General features: G+C 32.5%; 3 protein-coding genes across 3 annotated transcripts; 2 read left to right on the top strand and 1 right to left on the bottom strand.

The window, feature by feature from the left end:
• The first annotated feature begins 2,592 nt into the window (after positions 1-2,592).
• Positions 2,593-6,797, top strand: LOC131611022 (vacuolar protein-sorting-associated protein 37 homolog 1-like). The gene is made up of 7 exons (XM_058883148.1): positions 2,593-2,750; positions 3,017-3,202; positions 3,304-3,391; positions 5,770-5,809; positions 5,909-5,955; positions 6,222-6,342; positions 6,447-6,797. Exons 1-7 carry the CDS (start codon positions 2,737-2,739, stop codon positions 6,605-6,607), a joined length of 657 nt encoding a protein of 218 aa, XP_058739131.1. The 5' UTR covers positions 2,593-2,736; the 3' UTR covers positions 6,608-6,797.
• A 1,792-nt stretch (positions 6,798-8,589) lies between these two features.
• LOC131611023 (non-classical arabinogalactan protein 30-like) lies at positions 8,590-9,444 on the bottom strand. The gene is made up of 2 exons (XM_058883149.1): positions 9,260-9,444; positions 8,590-9,126 (listed from the first exon to the last, which is right to left on the bottom strand). The coding sequence occupies exons 1-2, from the start codon at positions 9,435-9,437 to the stop codon at positions 8,753-8,755; spliced, it is 552 nt and encodes a 183-aa protein (XP_058739132.1). The 5' UTR covers positions 9,438-9,444; the 3' UTR covers positions 8,590-8,752.
• A 6,591-nt stretch (positions 9,445-16,035) lies between these two features.
• On the top strand, positions 16,036-17,447 carry LOC131613132 (protein PELOTA 1-like). Its single transcript, XM_058884832.1, has one exon. The coding sequence runs from the start codon at positions 16,089-16,091 to the stop codon at positions 17,283-17,285; it is 1,197 nt and encodes a 398-aa protein (XP_058740815.1). The 5' UTR covers positions 16,036-16,088; the 3' UTR covers positions 17,286-17,447.
• Positions 17,448-18,252: the final 805 nt, after the last annotated feature.

Genomic DNA, 18,252 nt, shown 5'->3' with positions numbered 1-18,252 from the left:
ATCAGAGTGCAAAATCTCAAAACATACATCACATTTGAGGCGTCACAATTACATCGTAAAACAAATCATAAACATGCTCACACACACACACACACACACACACACACACACACACACACACACACACACACACATATATATATATATATATATATATATACATAGCAAGTAATATAGGGGAAACTCACATCTCTTCAACATCAATGCTCAAATAGTCATAATATCGCAGCGGAACAACATCAACAACATAATCCAATTCATACATGCCAAACATGGGCAACTAAAAATCCAACATATCTCTATAGGACATAACAACATAATCCAATGAGAGATAACAATATCCAAATATAATAACAAAAACGACAAGACAACAAGACATAGTCAAAACAAGCTAGACGTCCCCCGAGTGCTATGTATCAGAGCCTAGACACACTGACACGAGCTAAAAGGTAAACGACTACTCCACGTCGTTACCTGCATGTTACCAACAAAGGGTAACATTCAAACAGAAGGGGTGAGATATCGCTCATTATAAAGAAACGTATGATAATATTCAAAGCATGGTAAAGATCATACATATATCACCACTTCTCACAATATAACATGTTACCAATAATTCACATCATTCAAACATCTTACAAAACGGTAACCATGTCAATAAACAAGTATGACACCTATCCATTCACAGTTATGAGTTCAATACATCACAATAACATTTTATCATCACATCACAACAATATCTCATCATCACATCACAACAAACACACATTCAAAGCAACATCAAATGTAATTCAAATGTGACTCGACTTATGCAAATGCATGTGGTACCATTCGGAGTAAAACTCTCATCGTCTCAAAAATTGCCATTGGGCACATAGTCGCTATTTGCCATTAAGGTCGTCGTGGTTACCATAGTTTTCAGGCCGTCGTGTTTGCCACACGTTTCAGGCATGCAATATGAAATGGACGCGACTTAAAGATGCGCATCCACAAATACAACATAACAATACGTGACAGCATCGTCTAAACAACCATCGAACATCATCAATATAATATCAAACTTCAACAACAACAAAATCACCATCATTCATAAGAATGCATCATGTCATTATCACATCACCATGTTGTATTATCATACAACAACAATTCATCTCACAACAAAAATTACATCATACAACAATCAAATTCAAGAAAAGGATTCAAAATAGTTTCCAAAGATATTCAAAACATATACAATGGAAAGACATCAATTAGAGCTTCATAGAGGTTCAAATGACACATAGAAAGGAGTTACGGTTCAAAAGATACATCATTTCAAAGTTTAAACAAGTTTTGTAAAATAGGGTCCGCTTAGCGACCTTCAAGCGCGCTTATTCTCATTAAATTCAACAAGCACGCTTCAAGCGGCGTGTAGCAAAAGCTTTTTGCGAAATAGGCTCCGCTTAGCGAGCCTCTTTATTTTTCCAGATGAAACAACATCCGCTTAGCGAACCCACGTCCGCTTAGCGGGAGCGCGATTTTGCATAAAAACAATAGCAGCAACAGCCCTGCGTAATCACCCTTTTCCCACCCAAAACTCATTCTAAACAGCAATTACACATGTATAAACACGAAATCTACCATCATCTATCATCAAACATCAATCAAAACACATTTTTAATCACAAATTCATGCATTTTGTTCATAAATCCTAACATTTCTACACAAAGATAATCCATGGTTCAATCATATAATCCAACCCACCCTAAACATCATCATACATCCCTTTAGCATGAAAGAATCCCACCCTTACCTTAGGTTTTAGATTGAAGCCAACTCTATCTTCAACCTTGAGATTCTCCTCTTCTCTTCTCTCTTCTCTTCTCTCTTCTCTTCTTTCACCAAAATCCCCAAAAATGAGTTCTAATTCTATTCTTCTCTAAAACCCTTGTTTTGCTAAAACCCTCACTACTTCTCAATTGCTAATGGGCTCTAATTAACACTCCCCACTTACTAATGCTAACTTAGGCTCAATAATTCATCTAACTCATTAACTCATGTTATTTACTATTAAAACTCAATAAATAACACAAATATCACATAAGCACTTAATTAATACATAATCATTAAATAAATCACATAGCACACAATTAAACAAAATACGAAAGTAAAACAGGCGTTACAAGTTACAACAACATGCCTCTATCGATCCTATAATTGCAGTTCTTGTAATGATAATTGTGTTGGGTATAATTATTGTAAAGATTCAAAGACTATGCTCAAGAAGAAGAATTATGAGTCATGGAAAATATGATAAATTTTTTAGTTCTTGAATTTGTTATAAATTAACTACGACTTTAACTGCGGATTACTACGACTTTTTATGGGCTCAAATATGTTCTTGATCTTAATCATGTGTCATGCCATGTTAGCATATTTGACAGTTGGTACTGCCAATGTCGTGTCACATCAATTTCTATTAACAAACGAGAATAAAAAATGTAGACAAAAAATTATAGAAGAATTATTCTTAAAAAAAAAAATTTGAAGGACTAGAAACAAAATTTGAAATATCTACATCGACCATTATATTTTTCTTAAATAAAAAAGAAACCTAGTGTCAAATAAGCAAACACAACGCAAGCAGTTTTGTCTTCCATTTCCAAGTTCCTTCTCGCTTTGTTCTCCCAAATTTCTAGGGCTCCGTTGCTTCTTCGCTCGGTGAATCCACAATTCGGAACCAATTAAGCATCAACGATGTTTAGATTCTGGTAATTCTCCGTTTCAGTTCCAAAACTTCAATCATATTTCACAAATTATACTTCTCTTTAACCTTTTGAATTTTCCAAATTTCGATAAAAATTTTACTCTACCCTAGGTTCGATCCCATAATACTTTCAATACTATAATAACAATACGCAAAAATTTGTGATTTATTGCTAAGATTTGATGATAATCAACAGAAAATATGAATTTAGGGAAGAACGTTGATGTTGATGTTGATGTTGATGTTGTTGTTATTGTTGTTTATTTGCAGGGGATCACAAGATCAACAATCGCAGCAGCAGGGTTCATCGCAGTCGTGGTATCCGCCATCTGTGATGAGCTCGTCGAGTTCTTCAAGACCCGCTACACCCGCTTCCTCTTCCGGTTCGCCGAGGCCTTCTTCGCATGTTCCACCAGCTGAAGCCGCCGGGACAATTGCTTCTCTGAAGGACAAGAGGTTTAACACCAATTACATATTGATTATTGAGTTTTCTTAGTTTTTAAGGCATGACGATGATGATCTTAATGATGTGTTTTTGTACTTTATAACTTGAGCAGTGTTGATGAGTTAAGGAAGCTTTTATCTGATAAAGATGCGTATCAACAGTTTCTTCAATCACTTGAGCAGGTCAAGATTCAATCCAATGTAAGTTTATTATCTTGACTATCCAATTTATGGTGGTTTATTACCTTGGAATTTTTTTCTTTATTACTGTGCTGAGACCTAACTATAACTAGCTAGTAGTAGGTTCAATTGATGGTGGTTTATTACCTTGGAATTTTTTTCATTACTACTGTGCTGAGACCTAACTATAGCTAGCTAGTAGTAGGTGATTGGTCCTGTCAGTGTCCATATCCAGCCTAGGGAAATGCCCCTATTTAGATGGTTGGCAAAGCTATATCATTAGCTAGTAAGTGTTGTCGATGGAGGAGAGCCAAAATCCCGCTATTCCGACTGCTTTGCAGCACTGTTATAGCGGATTATAGTGGAAAAACCGGTAATATCGGCCAATATTTACCATAGTGGCCATTAGAGGTGGACAAACGGCTGGTTTTAGGCGGTTGCGGACCCAAAAGCTTAATCGAGCTAAACTACGATTGTCATCGGAAGATCCAATTTCGTCCGTCTGTAAATCGGTTTTTGTGGATTATGTTTTTTCAGATAAGTCGGTTGGTTCGGTCGGCTAGTTCGGTTTATTGGAGAGATTATCGTTTTCATCTTCTGTTCTTAGTTGCAATTCTGACCTCCACATCGAGTTTGGCATAAAACACACTTAAGGTTCATCTTCCTTGTGTCCCTCTTGGTGGTGCATTAGATCTGGTAGAGTGATGGTGGTGTAGTGAGGATGTGACCCACAATGGAGGAACAATCGTATTACATAACTGAGATTATGATTATGCACTATTGTTGGGATGGTATGTGTTGATTGATTGGTTGCTTACATACCTTGTTGTAGGAAAAGTCAAGAGAGAAAGAAAAGTTCATTTGTCTCCTTGTTTTTAGAAAACATCAATGGAACACAAAATTGATAAGATGAAATATGCTTCAAAGAACTCAGTTTCAATTTGATTTTATCTAATAGGAAATTTTTTATGTGATGATGTGTAGAAGAAAGTGAAAAAACAGGAAGTGAAAAGTGTGGGGGACCGAAAAATGTGAACCGCGGTTATACCGGTTCCTTTTTTTATCATCATCTGTTTCTTGTTTTCATTCACCGGTTAAACCAGTTTGGGTTAGATTTGGTTTTTTTGTCCACCCCTAGCAGCCATGGTGCCGCAATTTGATAACACTTACAAAGAAATTATAATTATGATTTTATTGCCCTGCTTATGAGAAATTTGGAGAGTAGAAACAGGACTTCTGCCATAGTTGGAGCAAATAGAGCTTATAAGTTTAGTTAGAAACTCACAAATACTAACTTAAATGTGAAAATTAGAAATTTGCAGAGTAGAAACAGGACTTCTGCTATTTTTGGAGCAAATAGAGCTTATAAGTTTAGTAAAAAGACACAAATACTAGCTTAAAGGTGAAAATCAGAGACTACATTATACCTCAAGTTTAATATTTTAAGAGCAACGAGTCCATCATGCTAAATAGAGGGGGTTGTCAACTACAGGATCCAGGCTAACGGATGACATGAGGGAATTCTTCAGATGTAATTTATGATAGAAAAGTACCACTGAAGCTTAAAGGAAAGTTAACTGCACAACTATGAAAGCTGTATTATTGTATAAAATTAAATGTTGGACTAATGGTAACAAGAAATTAAAGATTAGTGTTGTTGAGATGAGAATGTTACTATGGGTTCATGATCATGCAAGATAAAATATGATTAGAAGTTATATCACTTGAGAAACTTAGAGCTAGCTCCTATTATAAGAAAGATGGTAAAACCTTGCCTTTAGTAGTTTGAACATGTCTGTAGCTAGTCCATAGAAGCACTATTGAGGAGGGTTGTAGAATGGAGGATAATCCCTATTTTGAGGTAAAAGCCTTAATAGGTGACCAAGGAAATCTGTAGATCAAATCATTAAAAGGTATTTATAGTTAAAATCTATCTTTAAATATGACTCATGACAGGACATCATGGTGTCATTTGTTTCATGTACTCAACCCAACATAGTGTGGGAAAAGACTTTGGTTGTTATTGTTATAATGATAGAAGAACTAGCTCAGAATATAACCTGGTTCTTTCCTTTTATCATCTTTCAACTGATCTTAACTAACAAACTTGTTATCTTCACATCTCCTCTTATTTTTCATTATGCATGTGACTATGATAACAAACTTGGCCTATTGATATGTTCATTTGAAAGATATGTTTAATGACACAACTCAAATTGTCACAAGTAATTGTCTCTGTTCAACTGCACAGTTAGTCTCATACTAGTACGCTGGCAATTTTTTTTTTTTTTTTTGTTGTTATGCTCCAACTTTTTCAGCAGTGTTTTGCTTTTGTTACTGATAGTGGAAGTTGTATCTGCTTGTATTTTAATTATTGTATGGCCTATTGATATGTTCAGCTGAAAGATGAACTTAGCAAGGAGAATTTGCAACTTGCAGGTGAGTGAATGAATTTCATTTATTTGCAGTGCCGGTATTAAATGATTTTGCCATTAGTTAAGTATTGTAGAACTTCTCAAACTTTTGTCTTTAATACAGAGGAAAATCTACAAAAGGAACCTCGTATCATGGAACTTAGGAATCAGGTAAGATAACAACCTTAGGATTAGTTATTTTATTTGAGAAAGGAATTCTTGAAAACCGAATTATCTGCAGTTAAGGATCATCTGCATTCACATTGTCAGCCGATCGCCGAATTTAAAAATATTTAAATAGCTTGCTCAAAATCTGGTGATCAAGATTGGACAGTGCGGGACTGCTGACTGTGAATGCAGTTCACTAGCTGCCTGAAGTTAATATCCAAAATCTTATGCTGATTACAAAACTTTTCTCCTTCTTCCTATGGAAACAGTGTAGAATAATTCGCACAACCGAGTTAGCTACTGCCAGTGAGAAACTAAATGAGCTTGAGAAGCAGAAAGAGGAAATGTTAAAGTTGAATTCTCCTGCATCCCTTATCCAAAGGATTCAAGGTATGACTTGGACTGACAATTCGATACAATAGTTCTGGTAGTAACATTTTTTCACTGCTGTGACGACAACTAGGTCATACATATGATGAACTTGTAATTTGCAGAGTCCGTGAACCAGACAGATGAGGAATCTGAAAACCTGCACCAGCAACTCCTTGACAAAGAGATTGACCTTGCAGCTTTTTTGCAGAAATACAAGAAGCTACGCACCACTTATCACAAGAGAACTCTTGTACATCTTGCTGCTAAAACATCAAATATATGAGCCTTGACATAGACTTATGAACAACATTGAACTAAACCAATTATATTAGTTGTACCTGTGTGGATAGAGCTTTGGTGAATAAGAAACATTTATATGTACAGCTTGAAAATTAAGATTATTCTCTGTAGCTACTTGTATTGGTTTCAATATGGATTAGTTAAACCAATTATGTTATGCTTCATCTTTTGAAGAGGTAGAGGTACGGACTTATCTGTACATTCTTTCAGGACTTTACTACCTTCAACAGTATTTTTCTGAATTATATGTTTATCTGTGGTATCATATTTTTATGGATTTGATTGTTTAGTAAAATGTATATTCAATTCTTTACTCTTTTTTTTTTTTTCAAAAATGATGTTTGAGCATTAAAATAAGACATCAAATAGTTTGTCTGTGAGCTGTGAGCTGTTTTTGTAGTTTGTGTACGGTGCGCATGATTTGAAAATTAAGTTTGAGATAGAGATTTATAGAATCGCTTGCAATTTCAAATTAGATGTTTAACATAATTTGTATTTATTTTTAGTTAATTAAAAATTGAATACTGCTAATTTCTCAGAGCTTTGTGGACCATTGATCTTTACCAAATGTCTAGGGTAGACAGTCTGTATAGTGGTGTCCTATATGTCCCTGTCAAATACATTACAAGCAAATTCTTCAGTTTTGAAACATTCTTCTATGTTTCTCAATCCAATAAGTCCCAAATACCTTTTTTGCCCGAATCTCTACCAACCACACCCTCTTTCTCATCATCACTCACCATCACACCAATACCAAACTCTTTTCCTTGGTTGATCCCTTTATGACAATGTTTACTTTTACAAGGGGTGATGGTGCCTTCAGGTCTTTGGTGGCAACCAGAATTGTGACTTTAAGATGGTTTCTTTTGCGGTTAAATGCCGTGGAAGGGAGTTCGGTGTTTAAATTTGGACCATGGCCTGATTTCAAATTTGTCTGATTGTCCTGATTAGCATTAGTTGTTCTGCTGCCTGATTTCAACTTTGTCTGAATGTCCTGGTTAGCATTAGTTGTTATGCCCACCCACAGATAGGTGACTTTGTTTTTTCATAGCTTTATTTATGTTTTAGGAGAAAGTAAAAAAAAATTAGAGGAAAAATAGATGAATGAGAGTGATTTAGGAGAGATAGAGAGAAATTTATGGTGATCTTTTCTCTCTAAAGAGACAAAAACCCTACCCCCTCTAGAGTAGGGATGAGATGACAGTGCGTAGGGGTAGGGTTTGAGCAGGGTATTATAATACAAGTCTTTTATAAATATCTCGGAACCTATACATGTAGCTTATGTATATATAAGTATCCATATTGCATCTGTTATTTATTTTTTTAATAAAAATAAATTGATTAACTCTAAAATAATTTATCATTTTAAGTTTTTAACAATGTTAAGAAAATTCAAAAAATTTATTTTTGTACTATGAATAACAAACACTTAAATTAAAATTAAAATGTGTAATAACTTAATAATAATATATGTTTTTTAAAATTGACAGACTTAAATTTTTATATAATAATATAAATGATTATTTATAAATATGTATTGTACAATCATATCCACTTATTTTAGGAGATAATTATCAATTTTCATGCCCGTACTCATTTTACGAGTAGAGGGTGTGAAACTGCATAATTATTGATGTTTGGTTCTGCGGTGAAGAAAATTGATCTTGGATAATTGATTTATGGTGAGGAAAATTGATTTTGTTTAATTGATTCCGGTTAAAAGTGAGTTATATGTAAAATAATTTATATTTGGATACATTTATGTAAAGTGAGTTAAAAAATAAATTTCAGTGTAAAAATCACGTAACTCAAAAGTTACAAATTGTAGCTTCAAGTTGAATAAATTTAGGAAAAAAATCAAACATCTTAAAATCATTTTTGAATCAATTCTAAACCTATAAAATTGTTTTTTCCTCTTTCAAAAGCTAAACATAATTAAGAGAAACTATTTATCTGATACTACCAAATACCACTTCCCATTTCAAATTACTGGTAACAAGGAAAAACTACATGTAAACATTTTTTCTCAAATTTTAAGTAGATCCACTTTCTTGCAAAATTTCATAAATGAAAAGAAGAATAATCATAATCATTAACATTAAAGCAAGCCAACCATGAAAACATCCCATTAATAATAGCCTCCTTGTCTTTGTCCCTGACTATCTTTAGCTTCAGAACCATTAGAATTATCAGTCTCAGGCATATCACACATAGGAGTAGTATAATAAAAAGTAGCAGCCTCATATTTGATCAAACTACGATAAACTGATGTCGGGTTGCTGAGCTTGAAACCAGACTTTCCACCACCAAAATCAGTGAGAATGTTGCAAACATCATCCGGAGATGACACTAACCTCAAATAACATCCTTTTACATCCAGTTCTTTGCCGTTGACATACTTGTCCACTGTCATGTCGTATAATCCTAACACATCAGTTGTATCACTTGTATAATATACAGCCCGGTTTCTCTTGTCCCAACAAGTTAGAGACACTTTAGCTCCTGTAAGTGTTTTCATAATCATAGAAAAATTATATTCAGATGTCTCTGCACAACTATCAACTGAATTGGTTTGATTTGACAGAAGAAAAGATAATATTATTTGAAAATGTAACAAAATCATAATATAGCGTACCTTTGATTGGCTTATCACCCTTGACCCATTCATTCCAGCCCTGGCTACAATCTTGGCACATCACTTTTCCTCCCACATGAATGACTTCTTCTGCTGGTTCTTTCCAAGCTGAGACTAGTATGTTATTGGTGCAACATACTAGCATTCCGATGAACAACAATGTTATTGCGTTTGCCATTTTTTTTTCCAATTCACAAGGATATATGGCTATATTGACTTGAAAGGAGCAAATATATATGACACATAAGTGGGGAATTGGGAACAAACGTGGAGGAGCACTACTATAGCTATTGGTTCCTAACGTGCAAACCATTATTCAATTCTTTATAATAATAATAATAATAATAATAATAATAATAATAATAATAATAATAATAATAATAATAATAATAATAATAATAATAATAATAATAATAATAACAATAATAATAATAATAATAATAATAATAATAATAATAATAATAATAATAATCAATTGTGGTTAGAAAATTAATTTTAATTAAATAGAAGGAGACTTGAATCGTAACAAATCAACTTTTTTTATTGTATTTCAAATACTCTTAAATTGTCTTAGAGTTTGTACTTAAGAATACTCAGGATAATTCAGCCTATACTCGAGTTTACGCTAGATTGGTGAAAATTCGAATGTAAGAAAGATGAAACACACATAGTTGCGACCTTTGATAAAATACACTTTCTGCAACACTTTTATTAAATAGTGCACTATTTTACCTACAACAACACTTTTATCAAACAGTATACTGTTTCGCCTACAATAATGGTTCAAAAATGTTTTCTATTTCCGAATTCAAAATATAAACTGCCTACTAAAATACATCAAAAGTGTTGTCTAATTCTGATTTTAAAAAATAATCTTCACTTATTTTCTTATTTTAGAACACACCCATAATATTTTATTATTAATTACAACAATTACGAATTACAGAATTAATTTATCTCTATTTTTTAGTTATTCATGTGTAGTATATTCTTACAAGTTCATCCAGGAAAATTTTGCATCCCGCTCCCAAGCCCCAGAAAATTAAACTCTCTCTCAAATTTACATCTGATATTTAAAAAAAGGGTTAAATACTACTGTTGAGGTGGCACTGAATCTTCATTGCTTGCTTAGGTGGCGTGGATAGGTTGAAAAATCCCAATTAATTGATTTGCAAAACCTGGGATTTGAACCCAAGTCTTAATGCATATAGGGGGAGCCTCCAATCATTGCACCATTCACATTTTCTTATATATGTGTTTATTATTACTATTTATATATTATTTTATTTATTTATTAATATACTTTATTTATTTATTATTAATAGTTATATATTACTTTATTTATTTATTATTATTAATATTTAAATTTAATTTATTTATTAAATGGTTTATTATTAATATTTATATATTACTTTATTTATTATTAATAACCATATATATAAACATATATTAATAATAAAGTATATTATTAATAAATATAAAAAAATGTAATATATAAAAAAATGTAACATATATATATTACTTTTTTTAATTTACGTTTTTTTAATAATTTTTTTTAATTTACGTTTTTTTAATAATTTTTTTTAATTTACGTTTTTTAATAATTTTATTTAGTTATTTATTTATTTTTTTATTTATTTATTATTAATATTATTAATATTTATATATTATATTTATTTAATATTTTATATATTACTTTATTTATTTATTTTATTTATTTATTATTAATATTAGTTATGTATTAATTAGATATTATTAATATTATTAATATTTATTTATTACTTAATTATTTATTATTAATATTAATTTATTACTTAATTAATTTATTTATTTATGTACTTAATTATTTATTAAAAAAACGTAAATTAAATAAAATTATTAAAAAAAACATTTAAAAAAAATTATTAAAAAAACTTTTATATAAATTAAAAAAACTGAATAAAAATGTTTATGAAAATTATTAAAAAAATGTTTATATAAATTATTAAATATTACATTTAAATAAAATTATTAAAAAAACGTTTATATAAATTAAAAAAACTGAATAAAAATGTTTATGAAAATTATTAAAAAATTTTTTATATAAATTATTAAATATTACATTTAAATAAAATTATTAAAAAAACGTTTATATAAATTAAAAAAACTGAATAAAAAAAACATTTAAATAAAATTATTAAAAAAACGTTTATGTAAAATAAATAAATAAATAAATAAATAAATAATTAATACATAAAGTAATATATACATATTCATAATAAATTTATAAATAAATAATACATTATAAATATGAATATATACTTTTATTGAAAAAAAAGTAGAAAAGTAGAAAATATGTTACATATCCAGATCCTTCCATATGTAAAACATGAAAGCTTCTATAACCTGGTGGTAGAGGGAATGCATGTGAACCCCTTGGAGCTGGGTTTAAATCCTGGGTTGTGCAACTTATTTATTTCCAGCCTTTTCAAAGGAAGCCACGTCAGCAGCCAAACAAAGAAATCAGACGCCCAGTCAGCAAGATTCCACATGCCCAGTCAGCATGAATCTCGCTACTTTGTCGGGGGGTGAATAGTATTTAACCCTTATAAAAAAAGTCCCCTCACCCTTACACCCATAATATTTTTGTAAAACTCAAAATTGTTTGAAAAAAATAATTCCAAAAAATGTTCAATTTTTCAAAAGGATTTAATTCATATTTCCACCATGAATCAATCACACCTGTTAGATTATTCGGATCAAGGCAAAAATTTATCCGACTCAAATATAAATTTACTTGTAGTTCGGTAGGGTTTTAAATGATATATTAAAAAAATATAATTCGATCCGATCTAATTTAATGCGGTTTAATTTGAATTGGTTTTTAAATATCCAAATTACAAATTATATTTTTATTAATATATAACATATAGTATTATGGTTGAAATAATAAAAATAAATAGATTAAATAAAGTTATAAAATATTATTAAAAAAAATAATTATCACCTAATAATAAATTCACGTCACATATCATAATAATAAAAAATAAATAAGTATAAAAATATATACATGTGGTTCGGTTTAGTTTGAATTGGTTTTGAAAAATCAATCTAAAATCTGATCCGAACCGAACGGTTTTCACAAAATAACATCTAAACATATCTAAAAAAATTCGTTTTTTTATGGTTTTTCGATTGTTTGAATCTATTTGCGACTTTTATTTGAATTAATTTGGATTTGAACACTCCTATATATAAAATCACAATTAAAAATAATTTAACTCTTTAAAAAGATACTCAATTCTTGAGAGGAAAAAAAATCCAATTAGGTAGTTTAATTTGGATTACCTACCGTTGATCCATGACTAGTTCAAAAATTATTACGAAGTGGGCCTCAGCTTGGTCAAACACATTATAAAAGAATAAACAAATTGATCAATCCACCTCCCATAATTACTCACTCACCCCTACAAACTTTTAAAAAAAATTCAAAATTAAGATCTTAAAATCCAGGCGCACTTAATACACAACAAACTCTCTCTGAACACGCCAAATCAAAAGATAAAAAATTAAGACTTTGAAATATGTATTTGTAAGTTATTAAGATTGAACTCCGGACGCGTCTCAACCTATCACATATACTTAATATCATGACCACACAATTAAAAAATTCTCTGATTTTCTATGAAAACTTTACACCTTTTTTCTCTCCATTCCTCTTTTTATTTATGCAGATAGAGCAAAATAGAGTTTCTACTTATTTGCATTCTCAGAACTTGTTTCACAATTTTCAAGCATTCTTAGAGCTTCTACTCCATTGCACCAAAGCTTAGCACATCTTCGAAGTTCTACTCCAATGCATTGGTAAGTTGCTCATTTTTTTTATTTGACATTCATGTATTACTTAAATAGTTTATAGATATTGATACATTAGAGCTTAGGGTTCGCGCCTTATTTTTCCGAAACTGCCTGGTTTCTCTATTTTCTTCATTGGAGCTTAGGGTTCGTGCTTTGTTTCTTTGCTTCGTTCCTAATGGTTTAGTGCAGTCCAAAATTTGAAATCCGAACCTTTAGTCCGAAGAATCAAATACAAAATTACCTATTATTTATTTTTTGAATTAGTTTGTTTCTGTGCTGATTCTACTTGTTTCTATACTATGTTATGACAAGATTTTTCTTGTATTATTGTAAAAAAAAGACTAACAATTAAGTTTTTTTTCTTTAAAAAACTCAAAATTATAAAAATTACAATTAGCTAGTTTAATGTGGATTACCTCATTCATGATTAATTCTAAATTTAAAAAAACACACACACACACACACACACTCTCTCTCTCTCTCTCTCTCTCTCTCTCTCTCTCATAACACTCAATAAATGAAGAAGAAGTCAAAAAATTAATTTGAGTCTCAAGTGCCCACTTTATAGATATGAAGAGCGCAAATTAAAACGCTTGTGATTTGTTGAAATATTAAAGATCACATCCAACGAATTAGATGAATTTTCGAGATTATAATTGCATTTGAGTGCCTAAAGTAGGCTTAGGCGCTTTGCCTCCACACCACATGTGTGAGGGTGTATGTGGGGGCTTCACTCTTAGCAAGTTTTGTCTGTACGAAGTGCACAAAATGCGCATTTCTTCATGCTAACTACCCCAACTTAGTGCGACCATAAAGCTCCCTCTTCCCGGGACACGTTTTCAACGACCAATCTCCTTAGCGATCCATATTTCAAGGCCAACCTTGTTACTTCATGCATAAACAATCTTCGTTTCAAAGCTTAGAATAAAAATTTGTGGACAATTGTTCTGAGTTGGGCAAATGCCCATCATGTCCAACCTAATCTCTAGGCCCAATTTAGTAAGTGTGCGTTAACTACTATCGTACATGTGGACCCTCATTCTTTGACACCACAAAGGAGCACACCCTTTCCATCTCAACTACTGATTCCCATCCAATAGCTGCCCACACATCACGCCAGACAAACCATTGACAATTATAACCGTCTCCACCATATAAGTTTTATCTTGAGTCACACCAAATTATTCTTTTATTCATACTATTTATTTGAATATGAGAGTGCTAACTATTTTGCAGATATCCCTATGATCAAAGGAAAACAATATCCACTCCACCAAAAATCTTATCAGGGTGGTCATCCTCAATCTTACAAACTATTCAATGTTCCAATTCAAAATAATTTTGATTGTTAATTTTGGATGTTGTTTATCATCAAAAATATATGTTCGGGATGAGCAGAACAAGTGGCAGAAACGAACGGCTTGATCTTCGGTGATAGTTGAGAATAAAGGGGGTTGTACTTGTAAGATACTCCGATGCCAAAGTAAGAGAGAGAACAAATGTACCACAAAAAGTATAGTTTTTGGGCAAAGTTTGGATTACCTTGTCCTCTAGGAATAGAGGGCTATTTATAATGTTCTCCTCGAGGTGGACTAGGTCATCCAATTTTTTTTAAGCTTGGGCGTGATTTTCGGGCCCAGAATATAGGAAACAGTGGAAAAGGTCGTGATTAGCCGAGCAAGGGGAATTATTCGTTGGCGAGGACGGAGGTCCAGCGTGCTCGAATAGTCATATGTTGTGGGAGACCTGTTGATGAGTCATGCTCAGTCGAAGGGGAGGTTCATCCTTTCCTTGCTCCAAGGAGTGGGCTAACGCTTATTGGGCCTCTTTACACTAATAAGTGGATTGGGTCAATTTAGGTCAATTGGGCTAGTCCATAACAATATACATTATTATTTTTTTTGGTATAATCTACACATCTCTACATATAATTATAAAGACTAATCCATAGAATATTTAATGAAAAATGTTTTACTCAAAATATTTAATAGTGCTGCATTCGCAGGGACAATTTAAACACAAAACATTTAACTAACCTCGAAGAAATCCCTGCATTATCGAGAATATATGATGAGTGAAAATTAATCTAACATAATATAGTAGCGATTAGGGGTGGCAAAACGGGCGGTGGCTCACCGGGACGGCCCGCGCACCCGCCAAGAAATGGCGGGTTGGGTTGGCATTTTGGGCCCGCCGTCCACCAAAGCCCGCCCCCCGCCTAGGCTCGCCCTGACAAAGCTCGCCGCCCGCTAAAGTTCGCCTCACCTATTCGTTAAGCTCGTTTCGCCTTAAACCCGTCATTTTTTAGTTAATTCTAGTAATTCAAATTCTTGATGAGTTTATTTTATACATTTATTCGTAAATATATGCAATATTTTTTTAAGGTAAAATTTGTTTAAAAGATACTTTATAAAAAATTGTTCTAAAAAATAAATGAAAAATTTAATTGAAAGTTAAAAATAGACTATTAATTTATTAAAAAACTGAAAGAAAAAAAAATAGGCGGGCAAGCCTACCGGCCGCCAACCCGCCACCCTGTCTAGGAGAGCATGATTTTTATGTCCATTTTATTAGGCGGATTTGTCCGTCCCACTCTCTTTTTGACGGGTTTAAGGCGGGGTGGACGCGAGACAGGACGAACGACCCGTTTTGCTAGGGGCTCCTATTAACTCAAATCTTTTGTCAAAAAATAAATACTTTCTCCAAACTCCAAACTAAGTAAACATATAATTGAGGGACGAATCTAGCAAATGCATTCTCTAGCTTATACCCAAAATAAGGAATTGTTTTCACAATAAAATAGCACACCATCTTAATCAAAGTTAAAACAAGAACCCCAAGACTTCCATTAGGAACACAACACGCAACATCAAAGCACACACAATGTCCCATAAAAATCTTGTGAAACACCAAAATCTTCGGAACATCTCATTCTCATTTCTCACCACACTTTTCGAAATTTACTACTTTTTAAATCAATTATTAAATTAACATGAAACTCTTGGAAAAAGATTTTGCTCTAAACCAAACAGGGACCGTTAAAATAATCGCAGAAGAACCCGACGATGTGTGGCTCCTTTACAACCTCATCACCGTCGGCGACGTCGTCACCGCCGAAACCACCCGCAAAATCCACCTCGAATCAAACAAAAACACCGCAACACGTGTCAAACTCACCCTTCATCTCAAAGTCACAAGCCGCGACTTTCACAAAGACTCTTCCACCCTCCGCGTCCATGGCCGCAACCTTGAACCAAACCAACATGTAGCTGCTGGTTCGTTCCACACTTTAACTCTTGAGATAAACAAGCCCTTTGAACTTAGGAAAAAGATATGGGGTTCAACCGCCGTTGAAGCCTTATCGGATGCCACCGAGAATGAGAATTCTTCGTCTTCTTCTGAGGCCAATCTTGCTGTTGTTGTTCTTCAACAACATCAAGCTGAGATTCACTTGCTTGGAAAAGGGGTCACCACTCGTTGTTCCAAGATTGAACCCTCTTCACATTCACGTAAAAAGTCATCATCTTCTTCCTCTAGCGTGTTTCTTCGTGATGTTTTTTCAGTTTTTGTGAAGCACGTGGATTTCAAAGTTGTGAAAACCGTGGTGATAGCCGGAGATAGAGATAGAGACAGCAATGATAATACATCGATATCTCCAACTATTTTCCGTAGGTTTCTTCTGTCGGAAGCGAGGAGGTTAAGAATGAGGTGGATCGAAGAGAACAAGTCTCGTATTGTTGTTGTAGGATCACGGTGTAATACTAATAACAAGAAAGGTGATTATGACTTTGATTTGAGGGAAGTTTTCAACGACGTAGCAGTGATGAATTTAATAAAGGATAGCAATTTAGGGTTAGAGATTAGGGTTTTTAAGGAACTATGGGACATGGTGTGCAACAATTCGGATCGTGTATGTTATGGACCAAAGCATGTGGAGAGTGCACATGAGATGAAAGCAATTGAAACGCTTTTGATAAGTGATGATCTTTATAGGAATGAAGAGATTGATATGCGGAGGAAATATGTTGGTTTGGTGAAATCAGTGAAAGAGGGTGGTGGGAAGGCTTTGGTGTATTCTTCTATGCATGTTTCGACACCACAGTTGGATCAGTTGACTGGTGTTGCTGCCATACTCAGATTTCCATTGCCTGGTTTCCAAGATATGGATGATGATGATGATCATGTTTAGAATTATGATTAGAATAGTCCTCTTCTCAATTAAGTTAAATATATTACATGTCTGTTTAGTTTTATTTCTTAGTGACTAGTGACTACCATTGTTCATATGTGAAAAGTGAATCATCATTTGTACATATACAATAATGATTGTGTTATGGTAGTGATGTATATAATGTACATGTTTAGAATTGTTGAAGATTCCTGATTAATTGATCATTCACATAAACCAATATGATAAGTAAAATGTACAATAAGTTGGGATTCTTATCATAAATTCTCGTAAAACAAGTTAATAAATACTCTTATCATAAAAAATCACATAATTTAGGCACTTATCATCCACCTTCTCCAAGGATACAAGCCCTAATGAAATATATGAATAATTTTTAAAGAGAAACGCACAAAAGAGTTAACGAGTTGTTGAAAATCTTAGCAAAAGAATTACTTTGGTTGAAGATATAACAATGTCAATGCATTGCTTACATCTCATTTTGTTAATATATTTTAAACTATTTTTTAGTTATTTTTAACTATATTTACGGTAAAAGAATAAAAATAAAAATGATCTCTTTTAGGTGAAATTCAAAGCCAATAGTCATTAAGTAGACAAAATTTTTTAGTATTTATTTTATTTTTACATTTTACATTTTAGAATGTCGATGGGAGGCTGAACATGTATTCAAAAAATTACAATGAGCGATAAGAGCAAGTAAAATATCATTAAAAGAAAGAAATGATATTTTACAATAAGCTGATCACTCAACAAGCACTAAGCGCACGACCATGCGAGCTTTTACACTTCTCTATTTTGCAACTTCAAATCTTCAAGTTTCTTTGCTTATTTCATCCTTGACCAGCACTTGAATTGGAACTTGAAACGTCTAACCAATGAGCATTTGGATATCTTTGTCCATAAATGTGACCATCAGAAATGACTAGAGGTTACAAAATATTTCCCTTTTGTCAGTTTTCACCAA

The sequence above is a fragment of the Vicia villosa genome, linkage group LG6 (assembly GCF_029867415.1).
Source record: "Vicia villosa cultivar HV-30 ecotype Madison, WI linkage group LG6, Vvil1.0, whole genome shotgun sequence".
Taxonomy (NCBI): Eukaryota; Viridiplantae; Streptophyta; class Magnoliopsida; order Fabales; family Fabaceae; genus Vicia; species Vicia villosa.
This window is presented reverse-complemented; position numbering and strand designations above follow the sequence as displayed.

Bases quoted from the DNA above. Each gene is read 5' to 3' on its own strand.
- LOC131611022 (XM_058883148.1), top strand. The intron at 5,810-5,908 runs GTGAGTGAATGA...TCTTTAATACAG, and splicing joins GGAGAATTTGCAACTTGCAG to AGGAAAATCTACAAAAGGAA. The intron at 5,956-6,221 runs GTAAGATAACAA...CTATGGAAACAG, and splicing joins TCATGGAACTTAGGAATCAG to TGTAGAATAATTCGCACAAC.
- LOC131611023 (XM_058883149.1), bottom strand. From the start codon at position 9,437: ATGGCAAACGCAATAACATTGTTGTTCATCGGAATGCTAGTATGTTGC. The intron at 9,127-9,259 runs GTACGCTATATT...AAACACTTACAG, and splicing joins GGGTGATAAGCCAATCAAAG to GAGCTAAAGTGTCTCTAACT.
- LOC131613132 (XM_058884832.1), top strand. From the start codon at position 16,089: ATGAAACTCTTGGAAAAAGATTTTGCTCTAAACCAAACAGGGACCGTT.